This window comes from Carcharodon carcharias, chromosome 34, assembly GCF_017639515.1.
Source record: "Carcharodon carcharias isolate sCarCar2 chromosome 34, sCarCar2.pri, whole genome shotgun sequence".
NCBI lineage: Eukaryota > Metazoa > Chordata > Chondrichthyes > Lamniformes > Lamnidae > Carcharodon > Carcharodon carcharias.
The window spans coordinates 14,649,271-14,665,459 of NC_054500.1; the positions used below are offsets into that span (position 1 = coordinate 14,649,271).

Below are 16,189 nucleotides of genomic sequence, written 5' to 3' on the forward strand. Positions count from 1 at the left end.
TTAATCACATTTTGATTTAAAGTTTATAAGGTTCCTTTAAACTTTTGTCCTTGGTTTTACAGCTGACCTGAATTGGGGCTGTGCCTGATTTATCCCAATTTTGTTGATTTGGTTTTCATTTAAAAGATTATCAAGAGTTCAAATCTCACAATGGCAAACTATGAAACAATGTAACTTCATCTGAATAGGAACAGATGGAAACGTGTTTGTACTCGAAAGAGTTACAGTTACTGAAGGCACTGTCTCTCGCTGGGATACAGAGTTACTGACCGTGCTGTCTTTCACTAGGTTACAGTTACTGGAGACTCTGTCTGTCACTGGGTTACAGTTACTGGAGACACTGTCTGTCACTGGGTTACAGTTACTGGAGACACTGTCTGTCACTGGGTTACAGTTACTGGAGGCACTGTCTGTCACTAGGTTACAGTTACTGGAGACACTGTCACTGGGTTACAGTTACTGGAGGCACTGTCTCTGTCTGGGCTACAACTACTGACCGTGCTTTCTATTTCACTGTGATAACGTTTCTTGAAGTGCTGATATGCACTGTTGTACTGTTCTGCCAGATTGCTGTTATCCACCTGTAACTCATAGGTGTCCCCCTCACTTACCTGCAAGCGTGCCCTCCAAACTTTCGGATGATATCTAACCATGTGGTGCATCACCACCTATCCCAAACCTGTCCACATCCAACATCCCAACACACGCTCCCGCAGTCATTTAAATCAGAAATTGGGGATTTTGCCTGGCTCAGAATTACCGGATCATGCAGACTGATCCAACTCAGACAATAAATTTACACATTGATAAATGAGGGAAGATCTTTAATCTGAAATTTGCGATTAAATAAATTGGACTGGGAATCGGGGAGAGGCTATGCAGCTGAGTGGCTCTGGGTCAAGTGCATTCTGTATGTGGACACTTACCCCTTGTCCTCGCTTGTCAGCATTTCGTTCAGAGACACCAACCTCGCCAGCAACGCCCCACGACCACAGGTTCTTCAAACCCCACGCCCATTAGAGAATGGCGAGGCATTAGAATGAACACCCCAAGGGGATCTTCACCTTATTTGCATTTGCAGAGCGAGCATGGGTGGTAACGACCCAGGGAGCATAATAAAAGGGGCTGAAACACAGACGAGGTACACGCAGATCACTCGAAGCAAGTGAGAAGTCATGGAGCGTCTGAGATTCATTGCTATCCTCCTCGGGCTCGGAGGTAAGTGATCGGCTGGAGAGCTGAGGGGTGTGCTGAAGCGAGTAAGGGGGGCAACATTTAGAACCATGCATCATTCGGAACAAATAAGTTATCAATGACAAGGTAACAGGAAATTTGAATATCTGTCCTGGGAGTGTTTGATGGGGACAGTGTAGAGGGAGCTTTACTCTATATCTAACCCCGTGCTGTACCTGCCCTGGGAGTGTTTGATGGGGACAGTGTAGAGGGAGCTTTACTCTGTACCTAACCCCGTGCTGTACCTGTCCTGGGAGTGTTTGATGGGGACAGTGTAGAGAGAGCTTTACTCTGTATCTAACCCCGTGCTGTACCTGTCCTGGGAGTGTTTGATGGGGACAGTGTAGAGGGAGCTTTGCCCTGTGTTGTGCCCTCTATGGGCATGTTTAATATGATGGATGAATGTGAGCATCACCCTGCTTATAATCCACACCACTTTATGTTTCTGTCAGGCTTGGTGATAGATGAGGCAGTGCATATATTCAATAACCCTAAGGATGCTTTAATCCAGTCTTCCAAAGGGGAGAGTCTGTGACGGGGTCAGTTGGTGATCAGGGAAATAAGTGTGGTAACATTTCAGGACTGAAGCTCTGGTCAGTGCTGGACAATCCCTCTAAATCTTCTACCTGTGTCCACCCTTTGCCCACTTCATTCACACCCAATATAGACAGTTAATTTTTGTCACCTCAGACACAATGGTCATTATTGTTAAAGGATGAGGCAGTTTTACTAGTCAGGTGACCATAATCCAATTGGAATTTCGGGAGAGACGTCTTTACCTGGTGAGTGCTGAGATTGTGAAACTCGCTACCACAGGGGATGGTTAATGTGAACATTATTGATGAATTCAAAGGGAAGCGAGGTGAGTACACGAAGGAAAAAAGGAATGGAAAGCTATGCTGATAGGGTTTAGATGAAGGGGGATGGGAGAAAGCTGGTGTGGAACAGGCACATAGCCATGGAATCGAGGATCGATTAGATAGAGGTGCTCCAAATCAAGGCGGGGGGTGCGAGGGACAGTGTAGATAGGGAGAAACTGTTCCTGCTCGTAAAAGGATCGAGGACGAGAGGGCACAGATTTAAAGTGATTTGCAAAAGAAGCAAATGTGAGGTGAAAAACAAAAAAAAAACCCGTTCGCACGGCGAGTGTTCGGAGTCTGGAAAGGGCTGCCTGGAAATGCGGTGGAGGCAGGTTCAACCAAGAGGGCACAGGATGATTATTTCAATCGAAATAATCAGGGTGCAGGGTTACGGGCGGCGGTGGGGGGAGAAAGGCTGGAGAGTGGCCCTGAGTCACAATGGCTCATTCAGAGACGGGCCGAATGGCCTCCTTCTGCACCGTGTAACAATTGTGTGGCTGGGACTCCCTGGGGGCCAAGTGGGGTCGCATTTCAGAGATGCGGTTTCTGCGGCTCTCGTCAACATTCTTTGTCAGCTGGTGGTGCCTTTACAATCCTGTGTCTCGTTAAATCGTCTTCCTGCTCACTCCGATTCAGGGGGGGGGGTTTCATGATCCAATGATTTTTATATATATATATATTTTGTTTTTGTCCCCTCACAGCATTGCTGAACTCTGCACAGAGTGCCGCCACTCAGGCAAGAGGCATAATTCAGTTCGCAGCAGTTATTCACTGCGCCAATCCAAGGGTCAACAACTTGCGCTATGCCGACTATGGCTGTTTCTGTGGCTTTGGAGGCAACGGTGTGCAGGCTGTTGACGCAATTGACAGGTAAGATGAGGCGAAGGTTGTATAAAAGACGCTCGGCCTGAAGCCAAGATGCCTTCCGTGAGCACGCTTCTGTCTCGTCCCCTTTCATTAACTCCTGGCGTGCCAAAGTGCTTCACAGCCCATAAGCTCATTTTTTAAAAAAAGTGTGATCACTGTGGTAAGGCAGAAGCCAATCCAGACACAGCAAGGTCCCACAACAGCAGTGAGGTCATGGCCAGGTTGATCTGTTTTAGCCACACTGGTTGAGGGATAAATTTTGCTTGTGCTTGCTCATCACTGATACCCTGATTCCCAGCTCAGGGCTAGAAGCCGTGTCTCTCTCACGGTTGGAGAATCCCAACGCCTCTCACCTGCCGTTTATCCCGTAAGACTTCATTGAAAACTGATGGATACCACGGACGACAGGGGGGCGGGGGGAACCAGACATCCCAAGTTTTGCTGGGGACACTCCCGGTTTTTCACTAAAGCCTCCCAGTGTCCCAAAAAGCTCTCTCCAGGTTGCTCTCTCCTCCCTCCCTCCCCCGCCCAGTTCCCCCCCCCCCGCCAGTCCCCTGCCCCCCCCCGTTCCCCCCCCCAGTCCCCCCCCTCCCCAGTCCCCCCAGTCCCCTCCCCGCCCCCCCCACGTTCCATTTACTGTCGGAAACCCCAGTGGGGTTCCCTGCTCGTCTCTAAAATAAAATCAGAAAGTGCTGGGAAAAAAAAACTCAGCAGGTCAGACAGTATCCGTGGAGAGAGAGAGAGAGAGAGAGACACTAGAGTTAACGCTTCGAGTCGGTATGACCCTTCTTCAGAGCTAAAGAGTAGAAATGTGACGAAATTTATACTGTATAATGTGGGGGTGGGTGGAGCAGGTGAAGCTGCATAGAAGGCCAGCGATAGGTGGGGGTTAAGGAGAGATTGACAAAGATGTCATGGACCAAAAGACGAAGGGAGTGTTAATGATAGTGGTAAGGGCTAAAGAAGGTGCTGATAGTGGCGTAAAGGTAAGAAAGCAGAATGTGTTGATAGCAGAACAAGGGTCAGCACTCCTCGTGCTGCACTGCACCCAATCAGAATGCCGCCCACTTACCAACTGTTCCGCGGCTATGCGAATGCGCCCCAGGATGTGCAGAGAGAGAAAAATCTTTCTCCTCGACATCAAAGCTTTTCGCTGCCTTTGATTGGCCTATCAGGGCCACTGAAAGGCAAACCAACCAGAGTGCTCAGACGCAGTGGCCAATCAGGAATTCCATAGAGGTGGCAAACGGGTGATGCACTGATTTTCTAGGAGGCATTGGAGGTAAATTAGGACGACTTGGGGGGGCAATTTAAAGAAGGCCATGGGGGTGATTTATAGGCAGTTACTGGGGGTTATTTTACCCTCATGACTACCTGACCTGAATTAGGGGCTGTGCTTGATTTATCCTAATTTTGTTAATTTAGTTTAATTGTTTTAACTCAAAAAGAGTTATCCTCATGACCACCTGGGAGCTGGGAGACCATCAGCCTCTGGGTGACAACAGAAGATAGACAGTGGTGTTGGCCAATCACAAGCCTCACTGGTCAGACTCCGCCCATTAGTAAACCACAAATCAGCACTGAGGAAGGTGACAGGCAAGTGTGGCTGAACCATGGCACAATCAACCAAACATCTCATTGAAAGATCTTGTGCTTTCCTGCTTACAGCACTGGGTGTAAACAAGTCTCCCACACTTGAGGTATGTTTGCTATTTTAAAATCCAGCTTTTAGCTGCAAACATCTGTTGTTAGAACCCAGCGTGTAAATGAAAATAAACGAGGCTTTTCAACGGATATTGGTCTTAACCCATTGCACGCTGCACAGCCCAGTTAGAGCTGAACCTGGTTGGGATCTTGTGAGAAATGAAGCCTTGCTTCAGTTTTTTTTAAAAGAAAGGTGAGGCAGAAAGGTCATTGTCCCAGATCTTCCAATCTCCGGATTCCCATATCCCAGGGCTACTCCGGAAGACGCACTGGGGGAATCCCTCGGAATTCCCAAAAGAAGGACTCCACGGGAGTTGCCTGCGAAATTGCAACTTCTGATGGGCAATGACCCTGCACCTGGAACCCTCAAAACTGGGTTAGAGTTGGAGACTTTGGGTGGTTCTGACTTATTTAGCAGGTTGGTTACCCAGGGGAAGTTGGAAAGATTAAAACCAGTTCCAGCTCCGTGTAACTGTAATACTGGCAATCCCCGGCTCGCTACTGGAACCCCCTCGACTACACACCTTTCCACCCACAAATACTCTGCAAATACCCTCCCCCCCACTCCTCCCTCCCCCCCCCCCCCCCCCCCCCCCCCCCCAGCCCTGGACTACCCCACGACTACTCCCCCACCCCACGAGTACCCTCCTGATTCCCCCACTAACCCCCTCTCACCCGACTACACTCTGAACCTCCAACTACCCCCCACCCCAGACTACCCCACAACTACTCCCCCACCCACTCCAACTATCCCCTCAGCCCCCTGACTATCTGGCCCGCAGTCGACTACCCTCACTACGCCCTGACTACTGCCCCATCCCCCGACTTCCCCCAACACCCCGAACATCCTGCCCCTTGAATGCACACCCAACCCACCTACCCTCCTGACCTCCCAACTACTCCCCACCTGATTACCCCCCCAAACACCTTGCCTTTCCCTCACACCATTATTAGCATCCTCTGCCGACCACCTGATTACCCCCCCCCCGCGACATCCCGAATCCACCCTACACCTTCCCTCCTGACCCACCCTACCCCTCAAGCACTTATCTTCTCTCCGTAGCTACTCAAAGTGGCTTTTATGACATTTCACTTTGCCGGTGTACAGCAGCTAGTGTTGCAGCTCCAACATGAGAGAATCTAACAATCGCCACTTGACATTCAATGGCATTACCATCACTGAATCCCCCACTGTCAACATCCTGGGGGTTACTATTGACCAGAACCTGAGATGAACTAGCCTGATAAACACTTTGGGTACAAGAGCAGGCCAGAGTCTAAGAATCCTGCAGCGAGTAACTCACCTCCTGATTCCCCAGAGCCTGTCCACCATCTACAAGGCACAGGTCAGGAGTGTGATGGAATACTCCCCAATTGTCTGGGTGCAGCTCCCACAATGCTCAAGAAGCTCGACACCAGCCAGGACAAAGCAGTCCACTTGATTGGCACCTCATCCACAAACATTCACTCCCTCCACCATCGACACACAGTAGCAGCAGTGTATGTACCATCTACAAGATGCACTGCAGCAACTCACCAAGACTCCTTAGAGAGCACCTTCCAAAACCACGACCACTACCATCTAGAAGGACAAGGGCAGCAGACCCATGGGAACACCACCACCTGGAAGTTCCCCTCCAAGTCACTCACCATCCTGAATTGGAAATATATCGGCCGTTCCTTCACTGTCGCTGGGTCAAAATCCTGGAACTCCCTCCCTAACAGCACTGTGGGTGTACCTACACCATGTGGACTGCAGCGGTTCAAGAAGGCAGCTCAGCACCACCTTCTCAAGGGGCAATTAGGGCTGGGTAATAAATGCTGGGCCCAGCCAGCGACCCCCACATCCCATGAAGAAATAAAAAAATGTTTAAAAAGTTAAACGGGGCCAGGGCTTGGCTCCCCCACTATGAGGTACCGACTCCAATAGCAGGTACGCTCTACATTTCCCCAGGGCCCGGTTCAAAAGTCCAGGTGAGGAATGTTGAGCTCCGGTGCAAGGTAAGTAAACAGGAGTCGAGCGGCGATCCAATGATCCGTGAGTACCATTCCTCAGAAAATTCGGTCCATTGAAATTAAAGGCTGCTGATCACAACTGTTGTCTTCGATAATTGCAGGGGTGGGGGTGGGGCTTTATAGGGTTGCCAACTCTGGCTGGACATATTCCACGAGATGTCATTACATGACCTCCCACCTTCAACTGCCCCTCCCACCACTCCCCCTCCCCACCCCCGACTCCTGCCATTGATCACTCAACCTGAGCATTATCTCACAGCTCCGCCATCCCAAGGATTGTCAACATGTCTGGGCTTCGGCTTTTGAAAGTCCGGTCACCCCTAACGAGTGAGTGACCCAACGTAACTGGACGTCTGCTGTTACTCGGAAGTTCAGGTAACCTCCCACTATCTAAATCCAAAAGGAGAAAGCTAAAATAGTCATTCAGCATTGTACTGTAAGTGGAAAACACCACAAACTTCAGTCACCTTTGTTGTGGACAGGGCTCATTGTTTGCCTTGGGCAGGGTGTCACATTCTTTCAGGAAACATCGATTTACTGATAGATACACATATTCCTGGAGTCTTCATGATTTCAGCTCCCACCCCCCCCCCCAAACATCTCGCCTCCATGCTGCCACTGGTTGGCTGACATGTCCCACTCTCGAGCTGTGTCACCTCTCCATGAGAGTTGGAAAGTGAACAGACACTGTATCATCTGACTGGACGCTTTTTGAAAAACATCTTTCCCCTCCCACCACAACCTTATCTCCAATGAACAAATCCATTGAAATAAAAAATGGGAAAACACCAATTTTTTCAAGCGAAGCAATGACTTTAGCTCAATAAAAACAGAATTACCTGGAAAAACTCAGCAGATCTGGCAGCATCAGCGGAGAAGAAAAGAGTTGACGTTTCGAGTCCTCATGACCCTTCAACAGAACTGGGTGAATATTAGAAGAGGGGTGAAATATAAGTTAGTTTAAGGTGGGGGGAGAGAAGTGGGGGTTCCAGTGAAGCCCAACGCAAACTGGAGGAACAGCACCTCATCTTCTGACTAGGCACTTTACAGCCTTCCAGACTGAATATTGAATTCAACAACTTTAGGTCTTGAACTTCCTCCTCCATCCCCGCCCCCTTTCTGTTTCATCCCCCTTCCTTTTGTTTTTTCCAATAATTTATATAGATTTTTCTTTTCCCACCTATTTCCATTAACTTTAAATCTTGTATATCCTGCTAGTCTTTCCACCCCACCCCCACTAGAGCTATACCTTGAGTGCCCTGCCATCCATTCTTAATTAGCACATTCGTTTAGATAATATCACCACCTTCAACACTCCTTTGTTCCTTTGTCTGTGACATCTTTTGATTATCTGCTCCTATCACTGCTTGCTTGTCCCTACAACCACACCACCCCGCCCCCTTACTTCTCTGCCCCCAACCCCCCCACCTTAAACCAGCTCATTTTTCACCCCTCTTCTAATATTCACTCACTTCTGTTGAAGGGTCATGAGGACTCAAAACGTCAGCTCTTCTCTGCTGATGCTGCCAGACCTGCTGAGTTTTTCCAGGTAATTCTGTTTTTGTTTTGGATTTCCAACATCTGCAGTTTGTTGTTTTTATCTAATGGCTTTGTCCCCCTCAGTTACTTGAAATGAATTGCCTGAGGATTAATCTTTCATCCCCAGAGACTCCAGGACAATTCTTCAGAGTTGGCAATCCTATCTGAGGCTAGGCTAGAATCATTAAGCCCTTGGCTGAGTTTCAGTCTCTTCAGAAAAATTTACATCTGAAGTAATATCTCCTGCTTGTCAACCCTCTCAGATGCTGCCAAGTACACGATTCCTGTTATGGTGAAGCTGACAGAATGGGATGCAACTCTTACATCGCATGGTACAATGTAATTTGCAAAAATGAGATGCCCTTTTGCTGTAAGTAAAACACCAAAACAAACCTTTTTTGACCTGAGGAAGTTCCACTGACTCTTTGTCCTCTCCCTTCCCTTAACAGATCAACACCAGCAATGTACAACAACAGTTTACATTTATGTGGTGCCTCTGGAGTAATGAAGCATCCACAGTTGCTTCAGATGACCAAAAGCATGGCCAAAGAGGTTTTAACGAATGCCTCAAAATGATAGATGGAGGGAATTCCAGAGCTTGGGGCCCGGACAACATGACATTAAAAATTGGGGATGCACAAGAGGCCAAAATTAGAGGAGCATAGAGATCTGGGCGTGCTGTGGGGCCGGGGAAGATTGCAAAGATAGGGAGGGAACGAGGCCGTAGAGGGATTGGAAACAAGGTTGAGAATTTTAAAATCAATAATTTGCTATAAATTCACTACGGCTCCTTATTTAAGCTAGTGCCCTAGTCTAGAGAGAAAAAAAGCTCATGAACCAATCACCTACTTGCTTACTTAACCTAACGACTATTTCTGGATTTCAACTCTCATGTCTCACTGTGTCCCACCTACTCTTTCAGACCACTATTGTCCTGTAAAAGACTAGTGCAGCATATCTTCCATCGCTGCACCAAATTCCCTCATTCATCGTATTTCCGAGTTCCGTACTCTTGTCAAGTCTGTGCTCTGTTCAACAGACTTTCATGCTTTGTGCATTAGCAAAAACCTCCATTATTTATACCATTTGGAATTCTGAAGAGCTGAGTCAGGCCATGATAACCAAGGAACCAGTTCTAACTAGCCACCCAATTAATCGGTTGTGCACTAGCTTGTTTACCACTGACTAAGACTGAGGGAAACTGCGAGTTAATATTAACGTCGATTGCTAAGTGCAACACTTGTCAAGATTTCAAAAAGAGGTCAACCCATCAAACACCTGGAATTTATTCCTGCTCCAAATTCTGGAGTTAAGCTCTCTGCTGTCTTCTGGGACAGGTCAGTGGGTATCGGCCCCATCCAGTCCATTCAAACCACACGTCCCCAGATTCAAGGAGGGGAACATTCATGGTGACAGCCAAGGTTTAAGTTGGTTTGCTATTTCTCACTGTGGTGTGACTCTGATTGGTTCATTTCCCCCCATGCTTGAGGAATAACCGTAGAAATCACCACGCTAGGTACCCCCAACACATTATAGTCATGCACCTCACCCCAGAGGCTTGACCACACGAGGGAATTGCACAAAATTAGGGAACTCCTGGCAACATGAAGGACAGCATACACAACAGAAGATTGGGGACCACCCCTTCCCCACCCACACTGGAACGCTTCCCACTGCATTAGGCCCACCAAAGTATTAGATTAAAAATGAATGGCCACCCAGATTGGGCGTGCCACTGGCACAGCCCGAGGGACATTCTACAATGCCAGAGACCCCATCATATATTAGGAAGCTAATGTGATTCGGGCCCCGTTCTGAATCGCTCACAATACGAAGGGGCTCGCAATAAAGATTCTTACAGCATTGTGGATTCTCACATCTTTTAGCACACCACCCACCCCTATCCTATCCCATCCCCTCCCACTCCTACCCCCCCCCTCCCCCCCACCCCCCATCATTATTGTGTATTTTAATGGAGTGTACGTTGCTATGTAAACATTACAGTGCGTATATTATTATCCTGTGCTTATTTGTTTGCTCTCTACCCTTCAGCATACAGAACATGGGTCGGACCGGCAAGATGTGGTAAAAAGCTGTGCGCATGTGATGTTGCAGCTGCTCTGTGCTTCAGAAGGCACAGCAACAAATACAACCCTTATTTTGCGAATTATAACCAATCTCGGTGTAGACCCAGGGCACAATGAAGCGGCGGGGATGTGTCTCTCCAATAGAATATTCCGGGTGTAATTGATGGGATTCCTCTTGCACGACCTCGATTGATTTTTCCAGTTGGTCACTTTTCTGTCTCTCCTTGCTAAGTTATGTTTGCTGTTTTGCCTTTAACTCATTTAAAATGTACTTTGCAGTTCTGGTGAAATAATAAACTACTCTGAAGCATGCAATTCTGGGAGTGCGAGTGTTTGTTAATGACCACTACAGTAATCGGCCTCGACTCTGGTTGTCGGGACACCGGGGATGGTGGTGGGTGGGTTGGGGGGGGTAGATGAAAAATTATAACAGGTACAGATACTTCGGCTACGTGCAGAGAAACAAAACAGAATGGGCAAAGGTAGGAGAATGAAGGGCAATGTGGATCATCATCACTAAAATCATCAGAAACAGTGGGGGTGGTGGGGCCGCAAAATACCCAGTCAAGGCTTGTCATTCGGATTTGTACATTCCCACGTCATAGAGTCATGGCACACATGGCATTCAGCACAGAAAAGGCCCTTCGGCCCATCATGTCCATGTCGGCCATCAAGCCCCTATCTACTCTAACCCCATTTTCCAGCACTTGGCCCATAGCCCTGTAAGCTATGATGTTTCAATTGCTCATCTAAATACTTCTTAAATATTGTGTGAGTTCCTGCCTCTACCAGCCCCTCAGATTCCAGATTCCAACAATGCTCTGGGTGAAAAGATTTTTCCTCAAATCCCCTCCAACCCTCCTGCCCCTTATCTTAAATCTATGTCCCCTGGTCACTGACCCCTCCGCTAAGAGGAAAAAATTTTTCCTATCTACCCTATCTATGCCCATCATAATTTTGTATACCTCTATCAGTTCCCCCCTCAGCCTTCTCTGCTCTAAGGAAAACAACCCCAGTCTATCCAGTCTCTTCATAGCTGAAACGCTCCAGCCCAGGCAACATCCTGGTGAATCTCCTCTGCACCCTCTTCAGTCACATCATTGACACTTTCGATTCCCTCCCACACACACCTGATGTCATAGCCCAGCGAGAATCAACATCTCCTGAAAGACTCCTGACTACCCCTCGGTATAGCTCCAGGCATACAATATTCCTCCTCACACCAGTGCTCATTCCTCATCTGTGTTCCTGAAGCTACTGACTCTCAATGAGGGATACAGTTCCTGAAGACATTGATTGTTACTGACACCAGATGTCAGACACCCTTCTCTACTGCACAGGAGTTCCAATTTTTCCCTTTTGAGCCTCAACCTCAAGTGCCAGCAGGATCTTTGACCTTGTGGGGCATCATAAACAATCCCAAAGCTGTCCACATGCAACAGCTGTACACATGGGCCTGCAGTAATGTTGAGCACTGACCCCATTAACTTAAGGAAGTATCTTGCTTTGCTTTACGATTGTTCTATACAACTCAGCACCAAACGAGTCAGGAAATGTACAGTGATATATGAGAGGAGATCATTAGTCTCACTGTTGCAATGTAATTATTGGGCTGGCAACAGTGAAGGATCTACATTTGAGTTATGATGTGTCCTGTGTATTCTGCATTTCGACGCGTACTAGTTGAGGGTCACTTGTAGGTAGTTGTATAAGACAGGGTGAGGCCACCTGCCCCATCCATAACATCAGCATTTAGACCATAAGACCATAAGACAAAGGAGCAGAAATTAGGCCATTCGGCCCATCGAGTCTGCTCCGCCATTCAATCATGGCTGATAAGTTTCTCAACCCCATTCTCCCGCCTTCTGCCCGTAACCTTTGATCCCCTTACCAATCAAGAACCTATCTACCTCGGTCTTAAATACACTCAATGACCTGGCCTCCACAGCCTTCTGTGGCAATGAATTCCATAGGTCCACCACTCTCTGGCTAAAGAAGTTTCTTCTCATCTCTGTTCTAAAAGGTCTTCCCTTTACTCTGAGGCTGTGCCCTCAGGTCCTAGTCTCTCCTACTAATGGAAACATCTTCCCCACGTCCACTCTATCCCAGCCTTTGGGTATTCTGTAAGTTTCAATCAGATCCCCCCTCATCCTTCTAAACTCCTTCGAATATAGACCCAGAGTCCTCAAATGTTTCTCCTATGTTAAACCTTTCATTCCTGGGGTTGTTCTTGTGACCCTCTCCAGGGCCAGAACATCCTTCCTGAGATACAGGGCCCAAAATTGCTCACAATATTCTTAATGTGATCTGACCAGAGCCTTATAAAGCCTCAGCAGCACATCCCGGCTTCTATATTCTAGTCCTCTTGAAATAAATGCCAATATTGCATTTGCCTTCCTAACTACTGACTCAACCTGCAAGTTAACCTTAAGAGAATCCTGGACTAGGACTCCCAAGTCCCTTTGCACTCCAGATTTCTGAATTCTCTCCCCATTTAGAAAATAGTCTATGCCTCTCTTCTTCCTACCAAAGTGTATGATCTCACACTTCCATCTGCCACTTCTTTGCCCATTCTCCTAACCTGTCCAAATCCTTCTGCAGCCTCCCCACCTCCTCAATACTACCTGTCCCTCCACCTATCTTTGTATCATCTGCAAATTTAGCCAGGATGCCCTCAGTTCCTTCATCTAGATCATTAATGTATAGAGTGAAAAGTTGTGGTCCTGACACTGACCCTTGCGGAACTCCACTAGTCACCAGCCGCCATCCTGAGAAGGACCCCCTTATCCCCACTCTCTGCCTCCTGCCAGACAGCCAATCTTCTATCCATGCTAGTACCTTGCCTCTAACACCATGGGCTCTTATCTTACTGAGCAGCCTCCTGTGCGGCACCTTGTCAAAGGCATTTTTAATGCCTCTCACACTTGGGAGATGGGCAAGATGTTAAAAGGAGCTCCCCAAGATGATCTACACCCCAGTTCCATTTGCAAAGCTAACGTGAGGAGGAATGACCCTGAGAGCAGGATAAGAGAGGCAGAGCCACGGGCGAGGCAAGCATCGACCTCTTAAAGGAAACAAGAAGCCATGGAGCCCCCAGACTTCATTGCTGTCCTCATTCTGTGGGGAAGTAAGTGACCAGCTGGAGACCTGGGGAGGTGGTGGGAGGAGTGACAGTAACAGCGAGTGAGGTCACACCCAAAGATGGGCATAATTTGAAATGCTGATAAATTTCCAATTGCAGAGAAGGCAAAAAGAAATGGGAATAACTACCCTGGGAGTGTTTGATGGGGACAGTGTAGAGGGAGATTTACTCTGTATCTAACCCCATGCTGTACCTGTCCTGGGAGTGTTTGATGGGGACAGTGTAGAGGGAGTTTTACTCTGTATCTAACCCGTGCTGTACCTGCCCTGGGAGTGTTTGAAGGGGACAGTGTAGAGGGTGCTTTACTCCGTATCTAATCCCATGCTGTACCTGCCCTGGGAGTGTTTGATGGGGACAGTGTAAAGGGATTTTTTCTCTGTATATATCCCCATGCTGTACCTGTCCCTGGAGTATTTGATGCGGTCAATGTAGAGCGGGTTTACTCTGTATCTAACCCCGTGCTGTACCTGCCCTGGGAGTGTTTGATGGGGTCAGTGTAGAGGGAGCTTTACTCTGTATCTAACCCCGTGCTGTACCTGCCCTGGGAGTGTTTGATGGTGATGGTGTAGAGGGAGCTTTACTCTGTATCTAACCCCGTGCTGTACCTGCCCTGGGAGTGTTTGATGGGGACAGTGTAGAGGGAGCTTTACTCTGTATCTAACCCCGTGCTGTACCTGTCCTGGGAGTGTTTGATGGGGACAGTGTAGAGGGAGCTTTATTCTGTATCTAACTCCGTGCTATACCTGTCCTGGGAGTGTTTGATGGGGACAGTGTAGAGGGAGCTTTACTCTGTATCTAACCCCGTGCTGTACCTGTCCTGGGAGTGTTTGATGGGGACAGTGTAGAAGGAGCTTTACTCTGTATCTAACCCCATGCTGTACCTGCCTTGGGAGTTTTTGATGGGGACAGTGTAGAGGGAGCATGGTGGCACTACCATCATGCTAAATGGGATGGATTTCTAACAGATCTTGTAACTCAAGAGTGGGCAGCCCTGAGGTGCTGTGGGCCATCAGCAGCAGCAGAATTGTAAGCTTATGACCTTGCTCATCCCGCAGTCTACCATTCCCATCAAGCTAGGGGATCAACCCTAGTTCAATGAAGAGTGCAGGAGAGCATGCCAGGAGCAGCACCAGGCATACCTAAAAATGAGGAGTCAACCTGGGGAAGCTATAACACAGGACTACTTGCCAAACAGCATAAGCAGCAATTGATAGACAGAGATAAACAATCCCACAACTAACGGATCAGATCTAAGCTCTGCAGTCCTGCCACATCCAGTTGTGAATGGTGGTGGACAATTAAACAACTCACTGGAGGAGGAGGCTCCACAAATATCCCCATCCTCAATGATGGGGGAGCCCAGGACTTCAGTGCAAAAGATAAGGCTGAAGCACTTGCTACAATCTTCAGCCAGAAGTGCCGAGTGGATGATCCATCTCGGCCTCCTCCGGAGGTTCCCAGCATCACAGATGCCAGTCTTCAGCCAATTCGATTCACTCTATGTGATATGAAGAAACGGCTGAAGGCATTGGATACTGCAAAGGCTTTGGGGCCTGACAATATTCCGGCATTAGTACTGAAGACTTGTGCTCCAGAACTTGCCGCTCCCCTAGCCAAGCTGTTCCAGTACAACTACAACACTGGCATCTACCCAGCTATGTGGAAAATTGCCCAGGTATGTCCTGTCCACAAAAAGCAGGACAAATCCAACCCGGCCAATTACCACCCCATCAGTCTACTCTCAATCATCAGTAAAGTAATGGAAGGGGTCATCAACAGTGCTATCAAGCGACACTTGCTTAGCAATAACCTGCTCACTGACGCCCAGTTTGGGTTCCCCCAGGGCCACTCAGCTCCTGACCTCATTATAGCCTTGGTTCAAACATGGACAAAAGAGCTGAACTCCCGAGGTGAGGCGAGAGTGACTGCCCTTGTTGTCAAGGCAGCATTTGACCAAGTGTGGCATCAAGGAGCCCCAGCAAAACTGGAGTCAATGGGAATCAGGGGGAAAACTCTCCACTGGTTGGAGTCATACCGAGCACAAAGGAAGATGGTTGTGGTTGTTGGAGGTCAGTCATCTCAGCTCCAGCAAATCACTACAGGAGTTCCTCAGGGTAGTGTCCTTGGCCCAACCATCTTCAGCTGCTTCATCAATGACCTTCCTCCCACCATAAGGTCAGAAGTGGGAATGTTCGCTGATGATTGCACAATGTTCAGCACCATTCACAACTCCTCAGATACTGAAGCAGTCCATGTCCAAATGCAGCAAGACCTGGACAATATCCAGGCTTGGGCTGATAAGCATCAAGTAACATTTGCACCAGGCAAACGTCAGGCAATGACCATCTCCAATAAGAGAGAATTCAACCGTCACCCCTTGAAGTTCAATGGCATTACTATCACTGAATTCCCCACTATCAACATCCTGGGGGTCACCATGACCAGAAACTGAACTGGACCAGCCATATAAAAACGGTGGCTACAGGGGAGCAGTTCAGAGGCTAGGGATCGTGTGACGAGTAACTCGCTTCCTGAGTCCCCAAAGCCTGTCCACCATCTACAAGGCATAAGTCAGGAGTGCGATGGAATACTCCCCATTTGCCTGGATGAGCTCCTACAACAGTGAAGACACTGGACACCGTCTAGGTCAAAGCAATCCGTTTGATTGGCACCACATCCACAAACATTCACTCCCTCCACCACCGACGCACGGTGGCAGCAGTGTGTACCATCTACAAGAT

General features: G+C 48.2%; 1 protein-coding gene across 1 annotated transcript; it reads left to right on the forward strand.

The window, feature by feature from the left end:
* The first annotated feature begins 1,065 nt into the window (after positions 1 to 1,065).
* LOC121272701 (basic phospholipase A2-like) lies at positions 1,066 to 10,621 on the forward strand. The gene is made up of 4 exons (XM_041179442.1): positions 1,066 to 1,218; positions 2,795 to 2,963; positions 8,483 to 8,589; positions 10,272 to 10,621. The coding sequence occupies exons 1-4, from the start codon at positions 1,176 to 1,178 to the stop codon at positions 10,421 to 10,423; spliced, it is 471 nt and encodes a 156-aa protein (XP_041035376.1). The 5' UTR covers positions 1,066 to 1,175; the 3' UTR covers positions 10,424 to 10,621.
* The last annotated feature ends 5,568 nt before the right edge of the window (positions 10,622 to 16,189 follow it).